We start from the raw sequence: 13,634 nt of genomic DNA, 5'->3' as shown, positions 1-13,634 counted from the left end.
TCCTCCGTGGAGCAGGCGGCCTTATCTGAGAAACTTTTCTGAGACTGGACCAGCACTGTGACAGAGCTCACCTAGGGCCATGAGATGGCGACCAGCTCACCTCGTGGGTGGTTAACAGTTCTACTCAGTTCTTCACAGTCTGGGTTGGAGGGCGTGGGAGGGGGGTGAAGTTCTAAAAATCTGGCAGGAGTCAGCTCTCTTACATCCCAGTGTACCCCACCCCAGCTTCAGCCAAGCCGCAGGTCAGAACCACTTCCTCCCATGACGGGAAACAATGAATGCAGCTGGCCCCAGCTCCTCTGTTATACACTTGTGTTCATTCTTACTTTTGCCTAGCTCATCTATCTTGCCTTCTTCTTCTCTGCTTCTGAAAAATCATAAATTCTGTTTTCCTCGATTTTGCAACCCAGACCTACTAGATCTCTCTTTCTAAAGCACAGCAAAATCACATTTTACTTTCCATAGTCTTTGTGCTCATGTCTCAGAAATAATAGGTAAAAGTTCTCACGGTTGTGAAACTAGCTTTTCAGTAGGGAGGAAAATGTTATCCAGGTTCCTTGAAAGTTTTGGAGCCTTACTTGGAGACATTTACCCTAATGCAAGCAATAATTGCAACCTTGCAAGATTCCCAGGGCACTCTGTACCTTTCTCAGACACACTGCCTTATTTGAGCCTTATATACTCTCTATGAAGTGTATGTCATCACCCCTATTTCATATGAACAGAAGCTGTAAAGAACACGTGTGAAAAGTACTGTAAGCTCACCACCCTTCTGTGAGCTCCCTGGTTTATGCTCAGGCTGACATGGGGCAAGTTAGGCCAATCTATTTAGAAGTCTCTGCCAGTTGCTGGAGGTGAGAGAAATCCCACATTCCACCTCATTATAGTAGAAAAATCTGCCTGCAATGAAGGAGATGTGGCCCAAGCCATGGGTTTGATCCCTGGGTTGGGAAGATCCCCTGGAGAAGGAAATGGCTAACCACTCCAGTACTCTTGCCTGGAAAATTCCATTGACCAGGGAGCCTGGGGGTTACAGTCCACGGGGTTGCAAAGAGTCTGACCCACAACTGAGCAACTAAACACACACACGATGTTTTTAAAAATTCAAAACAGTCTGCTGCTTCTACTACTTTACTATCCAGATATGCAGAGAATTAAAAGGCGGTGAAGATTCTACTGTATTTTCCCTCAGCTCATTATGTATGTGAGTTTAAAAGTAACTACCTTTGCCCCATCCTTATCCTAATGTCTTATGAGAACAAATTCTAGGCGAAAAAAACCACAAATGTCATTCAGTTTGAGCATAGCTTAGCAGCTTACCACATTGTTTTTAAAGGAGGCAATTTTTGTTAAATTTATTTAAGGCTCTTAGTATTCACAAAGATGAACTACTTGAACAGTTCTGATCATATTAAAAAATATATTTGTTGGACTCCAGGAAACCATACAGTAAGTCTGAATCTCTTTACTTTAGACTCATTAACCAGTTGGCCACTTTAAACCAGTGAATAGTTTTGAGCTACTTAAACACATTCTAACCTCAAGATAAATGCTTTGGTGTAGTCCATAGATATATCCCTTAACTAGAACCTAAAAATTAAATACCAAGAATTAGTCTACATATTCAAGAGTAATATGTATATATTAATCACATAATCTCTTTTGACAAAGATGCACAGATAACATTCTGCAAATATGTACTGTGTAACCCAGAATCAGTAAGATTTTTACAATCCAATGCACTAGAATATCCATTATTCAAATGTCACTATCTAAAATTCCTGCCTGCAATTGAATCTAAGTATATAAAAACAGTTCATATAAAGACATATTTGAAAAATTTTAGTAGTAAAAGAGGGCTTTGTCTGTCAGTGTGAGCTCTGATCTCTCTGCAGGGTGAAATAAAGTTTTTCTATTTGCTCTCTAGTGTACAAAGGTCCCATGTATCTTTCTGAAATATCTCTACATTAAATGTACTGATTCAACCATCAAGCATCAAAGCTGGATTTGAAACAAGTAAGCTACTCAGTCTACTGACTTAAAAAATGGGAAACTCTTAAGGATACACACACACATTTTCTGCAGATAATTTCAAGCAACAATTTATTTGTAAATGAATCATCACAGAAAGAGTGATAACTTTCATTTGTGATCTGTCTTATGATAGGAAGAAAGAAAGAAAAGAAAGCCTTTAGCATTAAGAGAATATGTCAGACGGCCAACAAACATTTACAGAAGATTTAAGGTATTGCTCTCAATCTTTGAGAGAGTTCCAAGAGGAATAAGATATCTTTCTAGGCCTTGGCAAGCATACTTGGTAAAATGGAAGAAGGATCCCCCTTACCACAGAGAAATCGGGAAAAAAAGAGGTAATGTTTATAAAGTTTCACTTCAGCTGACCTCATTTCCAAAACCATATTTTATTAGCATTATTCAAACTTAACAACTTCATAATATTATGTTCTGTCACTCATAATTCTTATTTTCTAACATAGTCATTAGCTCTAATCCTGAATAGAAATGAAATTTTAGATTTGCTACTGTCAAATCACAATAAGAATATTCTTAAAAGGCTATATTATTTTATAAAAATTCAACTCTATACCTTTATCCAAACCTAAAACTAAAGTTAGTTATTCTAAATGCATTTGCAAGTAGTTATTGTTTAGTTGCTAAGTTGTGTCCAACTCTTTGCAACTCTATGGACTATAGCCCACCAGGTAAAAATACCTGAGTGGGTTGCTATTTCCTTCTCCAGGGGATCTTCCCGACCCAGGGATCAAACCCAAGACACCTGCATGGACAGGTGGATTCTTTACCGCTAAGCTACTTGGGAAGCCCCAATTGCAAGTTGGGTTAGCACAAACATCAAGGCCTTAAAGAGTCTGTAAATATGGATTCTATTTCCAAATCAGCAAAATAATAAAATCTCAGTATATTTCACTTTCTTTGGGGTTGAGTAATCACAGTGGTAGATTAGGTATTCCAGATCTGTGAGTTCTCATATTTCTATTCTTAGCAAAGGATTCATTCATATGAGAAATCAGATGTGTGACAACAGCCACTTCTCAGGAATCACACACTCATCCAGGAACTTTCACAATCAGGATAATATGCCTTAAAAGACTAAAACACAAGATGAAGACAGGCTGAAATTGCAGGAAGTATCTAGAAAACCAAATAGCCTCTTCTGTTTATGTCGTGTTTATTTTTTTATCAAGCTAATTAAAAAAAAATAATAGCAACTCTCCCAACCACTCTACAAGTGGGACGAAAAGCAATAAAAAAAAAACATCTTGGCCTAATGCTAATTGTTGAGCAGTCTCACTACTATCTGACTACTGCACCCATCAATTCTATTTGTGTACCTTCAGATTCGCTCCCATGAACTATCATGTATCAATCCTCTAGACTAAACAGTAATGGAAAACGGCAAGCAGGGCTCGGTCGTCAACAGGAAGCAAGGAAACGGCATGGTTAAGAGAGGGCAAATACAGCCCGGGCATCTGTGTGTGCAGAGAGGATGCTGAACCAGCTCATAGCTCAGAGAAGACAGTGTACCCACACCTTCTCATGTGACGGTGGTGTCAGCAAAGGGCTGCTCACGCTGAGGAGGGAGGAAAGAGTCTCACTGAGAAAGTCAGGAAGGCTCGAGGAGACGTGACCCCACTGATGAGCCTCGGAAGATAAAGATGGACCTCTTAGAAGGGGCAGAAGGCACATGGAAGGTCATTTCCAACAAGGGTAACAGCACACACAGAGCCTAGGCAAGGCAATGATCACCAGTGGTGGGAAGATCTGATGTCATGCTCAGTGCTTTTGGAGTGCTAAATGGGGGGACCAGTAACTGATGTAGTGATGGAGCCGAAGTCTGGGGGTGCCCGGTTGGAAAACAAGAGACGGGAGTTCCAACCCGAGTTCCGAAGAGTGGTTCACAGGGGGACCCTCATTTTGTCCCTGTGCTCCCAGTCTAGAACTATAAGAATTAGGACGCAGTTAGCCATGGTAAGGAAGAAGCGTAGGTAGACTGCATACCTTTTGCCAGGGCAGGGGAAGCCTTGCCCGCTGTGGACTGCACATTCCAAGTGCCAACTCCCATCTGTGGCTATGAAAGACCCTGGAGTCCAGATGTCGAAGAGCATTTGAAAGTTATTTGAGAAACGAACTGTGCCTACCTTGCTCTGGAGTGATTATGGTTACAGGGGTGCCAGAACCACGTGATGGCAGGTGTGGGGACTCCATAAATGGTGCAGGTCAGGGTCTGTCTGCTGCCCAGTGGGTACAGGATCGGATTCGGGAATGATGATACAGACTTTTCGTAAATCTGGGGTTTCACTGAAAGGAGAGAACAGGACAGAGGTTGAGAACTGGTCTAATGACTAGACCACAACACCAAGGACCACGTTCTCGCTGGTTTTGATGTCAAGGAGACAAACACGTGGATGAAAACCAAACCTGTGTAACTGTCATCATAATGTCAACTGAAAAGCAATAGGTGTGTTTTGAGAGCAAGTAAAAACTTGATTCCATGGTATGTACGTTCTGATCACAATGATAAAAAAAAAAAATCATATTGCTATGGGAGATAAGAAGCAACCATGAAATAGTTGGGATGGGGGCATAGTGGTTTTTAAAACAATTGAAAAAATTTTTATTTTTTTTGTTATACTGATTTTAAAAATTAATTTTTATTAGAGTACAGCTGCTTTACAATGTTGTGCTAGTTTCTACTGCATAGCAAATTGAATCAGCTGTAAGTATATATATATCCCCCCTTTTCTGGATTTCCTTCCCTTTTAGGTCGGAACAGAGCACCAAATAGGGTTCCCTGAGTTAGACAGCAGGTTCTCATTCATTATCTATTTTATTTACTGGCTTTTGACACAAACAGTCACTAATTTCACCTCCACCAGAACCAATAGAATGTTTGAATGGTGAACTTACCATTGACAATCAGAGTGGCAGTGAGGTTTCTGGACACATTTGCTTGCTTTATGCCCAGCAAGATTGTGTAGTCCCCTGCATCTTCGGCAGACACATCTTTGATAATCAATGAATAGCCACGAACCAGATAGCGGGCAGACTTCTCAGTGGCCAGTGACCCATCTTTTAACCTGTGGTTAAGCGCATGATCAGTAAGTTATTTCACACCACCTCTTAGATAACACGTTAACATTGCCATGTAAGGATGTGAGCTCCAGTTTAGACATCTAGAGCCTTGGATTCCTCAACAGCCACTTAAAACATTTAGACACTGACTTAGTAAAGCCCAGTGGGGGAATTTTAGATTGGGAAACACTGCTTTGTTGATTGGCAAAGAGGTAGAAGTAAGCTGAGGGAAGAAAGACAAGTGATGATTTAATGTACCCACATGGATGCTGGTTGCTACTGTGACTTAAGTATTAACCCAGAAGCACGGGCTGATTCCATCTGAGATGTTTTTCAGAGTTCTCCATGAGGCTCCATCGCAATACAAGGGTCATTGTAAGTCAGATCAACTAGATCACTTCTCCAGATAAAAACAAAAATAGACTTTCCCATTGTGGCCTCATGTGGAGTTCTTATTAGTTATATAAATGGTCACACCAGTTGTCCCTTTCATAAGCTATAGTGAAATCAAGATTATCAAGGTTCTTTCCTCTGGGAAAGATTAAGGCACAAAATTCACAAACAAAAGGTATAAACTTAAAAATAATTTTTTTGAACTTTACAGACAGACTCAATGCCTAGATATCACTCAATTACATACAGAACCGAGAGTCAGGCTAGAAGGCTCACCCCGGCTCTGCCACTGTATGCCGTGAACTTGACTAAGTCATTGATTCTCAGTTTCTCCAAGTTTCTCAAAGATCTCTTAACTGTAAAACTCTGTGATTTCATTAAATGGCACAGTTCTTTCAACGGGCATTTTTCATAGGCTTCCCTGGTGGCTCAGTGGTAAAGAATCTGCCTGTCAGTGCAGAAGATGCAGGTTTGATCCCTGGGTCGGGAAGATCCCCTGGAGAAGGAAATAGCAACCCACTCCAGTATTCTTGCCTGGGGAATCCCATGGACAGAGGAAGCTGGTGGGCTACAGTCCATGGGGTCACAGAGTCAGATATGACTGAGCGACTAAACAACAACAAGTAGGAATTTATTGTGTTCTGCATAAAGCTGTAATGTTAGCAATGGCATTGGTTCACAGGCATGCAACAAGTTCTAATTCCCAGTGGGTCTCATTTTCAAAGCAGCAAAATGCGTGATTTTAAACCACGCATTTTGCTGTGATTGTAAATCCCATTTTAGTATTACTTTAAATTATTTCTTATGAACAAGTTGTTACTTTCAAAATTGGATTTTTTGTTTGTTTGTTTTAGGTCTTTGCTACTTAGCTACTGGAGAAATTAGCACTGTTGAACAGAGGGCTATGTACTTCCTAGAGTGGAGTGTATATTATTTCTATTGGAATAACATACATTCATAGGAAATTTACTATTAAACGTTTTAGATATTATGAAACAAAACCTCTCTTCTACTGCAACGACAAGAAGGGACATAGCACAAAGTCTCATTTTCTCTTTAATGCCCTATTAACGATGTAGAGGAAAACGAAAATGCTACACCCATTTCATACTGAAAGCAAAACAAGCTCTGGTTGAGATTCTATATTGTGTGGGTTGTTTTCCTCATCAGCTGTGTACTATACTCTTTGTTTGGAATGCAATGGCCTGGGCCAAAGATCCTGGCATTTAGAAATGATTTCACAAAATGATTGCAGATTATCAACAGATTACATTGTTTTACATCAGGTGTTGGGCTCGCATTAAAATACAAAGTTGCTTAAAGCGTTTCTGAATATGCAAACTTCCAGCCAGAAAACCTTTTAATTAGTTCAAGTAGGGCCATGGGTGCACCCCTGCCACCAAATCAGTCTTGTCTCTATTAATGTTTGTTTAATTTTAAAACAAGACTGGAACTTTCAGCCCAGCTGTATCTAAAAGAATTATTTTCCGATTATAAGAGAATTATCCTCATCACAAGGGCCCACTTCTTCAGGGTTAATAGAGCATGTTACATACTCAAGATGCTTCCTAATCGTTGCTCAACATACTCCATTCAGAGGAAGTTGACATCATAGGAAGGTTTAGAGAGGCAGAAATTTAGTCACAGGGAATGAACGACTAAACCGCCATGAGCCCTCAAAACACCCTAACCCTTGCTCCGTCCTGTTACATTATTTGTCCTCCCCATCAGCCCTTCCCACTCATTCGGCTCCCAGCCTAGAAATCAGCCCAGACCCCAGTCCTCCACTGTTGTCTGGGAAATGTATATTGTTTCTTTTCAGGAATTCAAGTCTCTCAAGGCTCCTGCATCTTCCTACTGACAAAGCATGTCTTAAGCTGTGAGGAACATGACTGTGATCCTACCAGACAACATCTGGAGAGGGGAACGCCTTCACTCTCATGGAGAGCTGGTAAGACCGCCTGCCAGCTACAGCCTCAAACACCTGCTGCTGTTGAGGCTTCATAGTGATGAATGCATTGTCTTTGAAAGAAGAGAGAAATCCATTAGAAAAGACTACATGTAAACAAAACTGAACCAAAAACCCCATTCAAGGAGGGTGCAGCCAGGGAGTAAATGGAACTGAATTACTGGTGGCTCAGATGGTAAAGAATCTGCCTACCATGTGGGAGACCTGGATTTGATCCCTGAGTTGGGAAGATCCCCTGGAGAAAGAAATGGCAACCCACTCCAGTATTCTTGCCTGGGAAATCCCATGGATAGAGGAGCCTGGTGGGCTACAGTCTATGGGGTCGCAAAGAGTCAGACACAACTGAGCGACTAACACGCGTGCTCAAGTACTGATCAGTGAATAAAACCATTTAGAAGTACCCCAACAAGTGAAATATTTGCAAAATCAAATGGTCCCCAGGATATAAAAGCCCAGTGGCAGGGCAACAGAAACACCTTAAACATCTATAAAAAAACACATATTAAGATACTTCTAAAAAAAAATCAACCTGGCCAATATGAGTGCCGTGGGAGAAAGTTGTTCCATGCACTATAGAACAACTAACTTGATATAAAACATCAACTGAAGCAAGTCAAAAGAATATCAAAGGCATTGGTAGAACTGTCCTCTAGTTTCTGCTCCTTACAAGGTTATCTTTTCAATGGCAGAAATAAAATTAGGTTTTTAAGACTTCTGAAAAGGTTAAAGTATTTTCTTGACAGAATTTGCCTATTGGGATTAAACAATAATATTAGGATTTCATGAGAATAAAATCAGGGATAAAAGAACATCAGTTCTAAGTAATTTATCACAACATATTTTTCTCTGAATCAGTATGATCTCAGAAATTTCTTCCGGAAGTTAAAGGTTGTAAAAGTTAAAACTGATTGTATTTTTCTGTTTTGTTCATGTAAAGTGAAGTGAAGTTGTTCAGTTGTGTCCACCTCTTTGCAACCCCATGGACTGCAATACATGGACTGCAGCCTGCCAGGCTCCTCTGTCCATGGGATTCTCCAGGCAAGAATACTGGAATGGGTTGCTATTTCCTTCTCCAGGGGATCTTCCTGACCCAGGTATCGAACCTGGGTCTCCTGCATTGCAGGCAGATTCTTTACTGCCCGAGCCACCAGCGAAGCCCAATGCAACACTAAACAAATAACTTTGTATAGATTCTAATATGATCTAACTGACTAATTATCCACAATAAATTTGTAAGGGGAAGATACTTGAATCAGTGCAAAAGAATTACAGTTGAAGAATACTTAATGTGATTTGCACTTGGGCAGGGGGTGAAGGGAGATGAAGTTGTATTTTTTCATGACAGACTACCTCCTGTCCAAAAGAAAAGTTACATGATTTATAGAACTGCACCCCCCACCCCCCAAATCTGCAGTGACTGGAAAGCAGGGAAGGGTTGCTTACCATATATATATACCGAGGTGTTAACAGACTTGAGTGATGGCCCGCTTTTCACATGACAAGTGTAAAGCCCTTTGTCTTTGTTCTCCACTTTGTCAATAACAAGGATGCTGTAGAATACATTATTTTGGGGACTGCTTTGGTCAATGCGTCGCCTTATAGAGGCTCTGTTATTTACCTAGAAAGAAAATGTATAACAGATGTAGAAGTAGTCATGGTCTGAGTATAGAGTTATAGCATTTCTCAAATGATTCCTACAATCTGTAATTTTCTGCTAAGAGGCAAACCCACTCAGAGCAAGATGCTCAGAACCACAGCTCTGTCTAGACATGTTTCCAACATGTGCCACAGCAGCCCTGATTCAGCACTTCAGGTTCTTCAAATGGACTTTCACACACATACTATCTCAATAGTTCTTCACAATAAGCCAGTGAGATTGGTGGGGTTATTGCCTTTTTGCAGATGAAGAAATCAAAGCATCAAAACACTGACCAGAGTAGCCTGGGAACTCGGGTCTCCTGAGTACAATCTGATTCTTCCCTCTAGCGCCTCTCTAAGCAGTAACCTGTTCTCTAGGCAGCGACATCAGACACAAACTCAGGCAATGACTGTCTTCAGTATGTGGATTCATGGCAGGCTTTCTCCTAATAAATCACCATGTGAGTTTTTTTTGGTTTTTTTTGCTTCCTTCTAGAAACAAAAGATGATGAATCCTGGCTACACCTATTAGGGTGTAACGATCCATGTTTCATTATTTCACTCTTTGAGCAAGGCTTGCCAGTTTCTGCTAAACCTCACGAAATGGGTCTGGGGACCTGCAAAGTCCTTGGCAAGTTTTAGCCAACAATCTAGGGGTGGGGTCAGTCTCATGTTTGCAGGCCTCAGGCTCAGCGCTATACCCTGGCCACAATGATCCACTCCTGGTTTTGCGAAGATGAGGTCACAGTGTCTTTTCCTTTCATTGTTCCCTCCTTTCTTTTTCTTACTTTTTTTTCAAGCATTTCATTTTATAACACATAATATGTTATTTCCTCCTCTTGGTTTGTCCCTGTGAGGAGGCATGGAAAAAGGCTCTGGAAGTTGGCCAGACTAGTCTCTGGGTCTTGACCTTAGCTCTCCCTTTGTGCCATGTTGGATAAATTCTACCTACCTGTTGGCACAGATGCGTTAAACAATTTTCTCCCTTCTTGGCAGCAACCACAGAGAAGATGTCAGTCATTGCCATCAAAAATAAGAGAATTGGTCCCTACATGCCAGACTGAGGGAACTTTAGCAATTCTATTCATGTTGATATTACTTTTTCCTTCTCCCTTTAGCATCAATGGGTGTAAAAAATATGATTAAAAATGGGATGTTTTTATAGTCTCAAAAAATTTTCCTACTTTACCATGAAGAAATATGGCAAATACCACCTTAACCATGGGACCAAGATGGCATCATGTACCTCCAGATATGACATTGAGAAGGACACAACATCACTTCTATGGCGCACCTGCCCAAAGTGCATGGCCTGAGCCTAATAATTAGAAAAGACCAGAAAAACCCCCAAATAATGGGTATTCTACAAAATAACTGCTGTATTTCAAGGAAGGGAGGGCTTTCCTGGTGGCTCAGATGGTAAAGAGTCTGCCTGCAGTGCAAGAAACTCGGATTCGATCTCTAGGTTGGGAAGATCCCCCGGAGAAGGAAATGGCACCCACTCCAGTATTCTTGCCTGGAAAATCCCAAGGACAGAGGAGCCTGGTGGACTATAGCCCATGGGGTCACAAAGAGTCAGATACGACTGAGCAACTTCACTTCAAGGAAGAGAGGAAGAGAGGGAAGGGGTTCATTAAAATCAACACAACAAAAGAGATAAAAATACTGAGGGACTAGTCCAGATTAAAAGAAGACTAAAGAGATAGGACATCCAAATGGTAAGATAGATTCTGGATCAGAAATTTTGTGCTTGTTGCTGCTCTTCTTCCCAAATTTGGTAACATCTTCATTGTTTCTGCCTTGGTATCCTAAAACTTCCTCTGGTTTTACAACAGGCTTGTCAGCAGCCACAGGCTATTTAAGTTAATATGAAACAGAGTTAACAACTTAGACCCTCAGTCCCACAAACCACATTCCCCAGACTATTAGGCATATGTGGCTAGTGGTTAATGTATTAGACCACTTCCATCACTTTCAAAGCTATGGACATTCAACAGATGTATCACCATACTCTTATAGCAGCAACACTAAAAGGATAAAAACTTTCTTCCCTCCTTACATGTATTAAGAATATATGGCTTCTATCAAAACCCAGAACATATTGCCACCAGTTGTAGCCATCTTATTTCAACCATTTTCTAGAAAATACCTTATGACTGATGAGTCTTTAATACGTCCCTGTGGGGTCTTTGTGGTACCTTTTGTTGCCAGTTTATTCTGTTTTCCTGGCAAGAAGTATGTATATTGTACAGCACAGGGAATATAGCCCAGTATTTTGTAAAGAGAGCATAACTGTAAAGAGAGCATAATCTATAAAAATTCTGTATCACTATGTTGCATACCTGAAGCTAAACTAGCATTATAACTCAGTTGTACCTCAATTAAATAAAACAGTGGCTGGGGACAGAGGCACTCATCTTAATTCTACATACACCATCTAATATATACTATGTAAAGTATACATAATTTAATCATAAGCTAACTTTGTGACTGGGCCACCTGAAGGATGTAGCCAATGGTTTACCTGGGATCTGAACCATAAATCATACAGACACGTAAGAAATGGTGCTGGGCTCACTGTCGGATGATCCTCAACAGTTTACCAGAGACTCCCCATATGTATATATTTAAAACAAAGATTGTTTGCAAAGATGTTTAATTTGAACAAGGGAACCCAACTCAGGCTTCATTCTTTTCATTTTTCGGAAAGACAGAATCACTCCTTTGTCCCTTAACAAACAGAATATTCGGTGGCTGGGTTGTATTATCTTTCCCAAACATGCTCCAATCAGGTGCCTGCCTGTCTGCCGGTCTCTTCAATTAATGCGCCGACAACAACTTTTTGCTGTTGTTGTTACAAAAGATAGCCCCTGCCTGGCACGTTGTGATAAATTTCTTTCTCATCTCTAAATCCTAGAGACTTGTTTCCAAGGATGAAACAATCCCCTTTTCCATCCAGAATCATGCAATAGAAATACCAGCCTATACACTTCCAAACAAAACCTCCAGACATCAAAAGACGGTATCTCTGCAGATCATGCTCACAACACGTCAGGGAAGAGAAGCACCCAAACCAAACCCAAAGTTCCTTTATTGACTCTGCCAGAGGCGTCAGAATATTCTGCTTTTTCTCTCTCACTTCAAAAACTCAGTTTAGCATCTCACTTGCGAAAACTAAATACTGTCCTATAGAAGAAATAGAAAAGGAGGTCACTCACTTCTCCAGGGTAACTCCAGGTAATCCGAACTCTTGTGTTCAACGGGGTGGTAGCCGTGCACTTGAGGGTGAGCTTATGGCCTCTCAGTAGCCTGACTGGGCTTGGTGGGCTTATCCAGACGTCTCTGATTATGTTGGCTGCAAGCAGAAAAAGTCATGTTAAAAAAAAAAAAATCAACGTTTCATTAAGCAGATAAACCCTTGAGCATCCCGGCGTATGTTTATGCTTCCGGAACATCACTTACTTTGCCGAAATAGGAGATAGTTTTTCTTGTACAAATATCCATTGATTGTTGTCTCGCAGGTCAAAATCCCTATTTCTCTGTAGGTTGCATTTGATATTATAAAACCCTTCCTACTGTCCCAGGTTATTCTTTCTCCATCGGAGATCAGAGTATCAGATGGAAACTGGAAAAGGAAGAAATGTGTGTTCACAAAATCATATTAGTGCTATGGTGAGAGCTTCACTCATAGTTTGCAATTTTTGAAATATAAGTTTTATCTCAAATGAGAATAGTGCAAGTAGAAACTCCAGGTTGTCATAATTGGTTCTTTAGTTTTCTTTGCATGTAACAAATGATACGTTAACCATGATAAATTATTGTCAACAACATATTTTGTTATTAGTCTTAGCAGCAAGCTGCACCCACCTAGGGCATACCTAGTTGTTGTGTCAGAATTCTAGCAGGACCCTGTGTCTCTTCAAGCCTCTGGGAGTCTCTGTAACAAACTGGCCTGATGCTCAATAGGATAATGAATTAGGAATTTTTTTCCACTAGGGGTGCCTGGTTATCTTTTTGGTCTCATCACCGGGAGCTCTTAACAAGCCAAACCTTGTCATCTCATTTGCATGATTTGTTAAGGAGCTAGCTATCTTAAAAGGACTGTGCATCATTGGTGGTCCGCCAGGATTCACAGCATCAACTTGGCACTCACTGGGGTTATTATCACTCTGGGGAAACTGAGGGTACTGACTCTGCACCGGGGAGGACAACTCCCAGATGCTGCAGCTCCTGAGAGCAAAGAGAGCTGAAAAAGGATGTGAGGCCAGAGACAGTCAGGAATGATGTGCTCGCGAATTCCTAGAAGTACTGCTAAACAGTGAGTCGAAACAGAAGAAAAGAACCCACCATCTGATTCTCCCCTAATGCCTTCTCCTGCACACCGGAGAGTTAATCTAAAGCCTCTACTTTGAGTCAAGGGTCACTGCTCCACAGAGCAGCAGAGCCAGATTCCCTGATGCCAGATTGTCAGCCAATTTCAGAGGCAATGGTCTGACGACTATTTATCCCCAGTTGGAAAAGGGCA

At 41.0% G+C, this 13,634-nt stretch overlaps 1 protein-coding gene across 1 annotated transcript in view; it reads right to left on the bottom strand.

The window, feature by feature from the left end:
- The window catches only part of FLT1 (fms related receptor tyrosine kinase 1), a 197,793-nt gene that overhangs the window by 120,471 nt on the left and 63,688 nt on the right, over positions 1-13,634 (bottom strand). Inside the window, exons 5-10 of the mRNA XM_043891526.1 lie at positions 12,572-12,734; positions 12,328-12,464; positions 8,915-9,089; positions 7,407-7,524; positions 4,945-5,114; positions 4,176-4,335 (exon numbers count right to left, since the gene is read on the bottom strand). Of these exons, the coding sequence (XP_043747461.1) occupies positions 4,176-4,335; positions 4,945-5,114; positions 7,407-7,524; positions 8,915-9,089; positions 12,328-12,464; positions 12,572-12,734 (923 nt within the window). The remainder of the gene's footprint in view (positions 1-4,175; positions 4,336-4,944; positions 5,115-7,406; positions 7,525-8,914; positions 9,090-12,327; positions 12,465-12,571; positions 12,735-13,634) is intronic.

The sequence above is a fragment of the Cervus elaphus genome, chromosome 30 (assembly GCF_910594005.1).
Source record: "Cervus elaphus chromosome 30, mCerEla1.1, whole genome shotgun sequence".
NCBI classification, from domain to species: Eukaryota; Metazoa; Chordata; class Mammalia; order Artiodactyla; family Cervidae; genus Cervus; species Cervus elaphus.
Note: the sequence above shows the minus strand (reverse complement) of the source record. Positions and strands in the feature narration are given on the sequence as shown.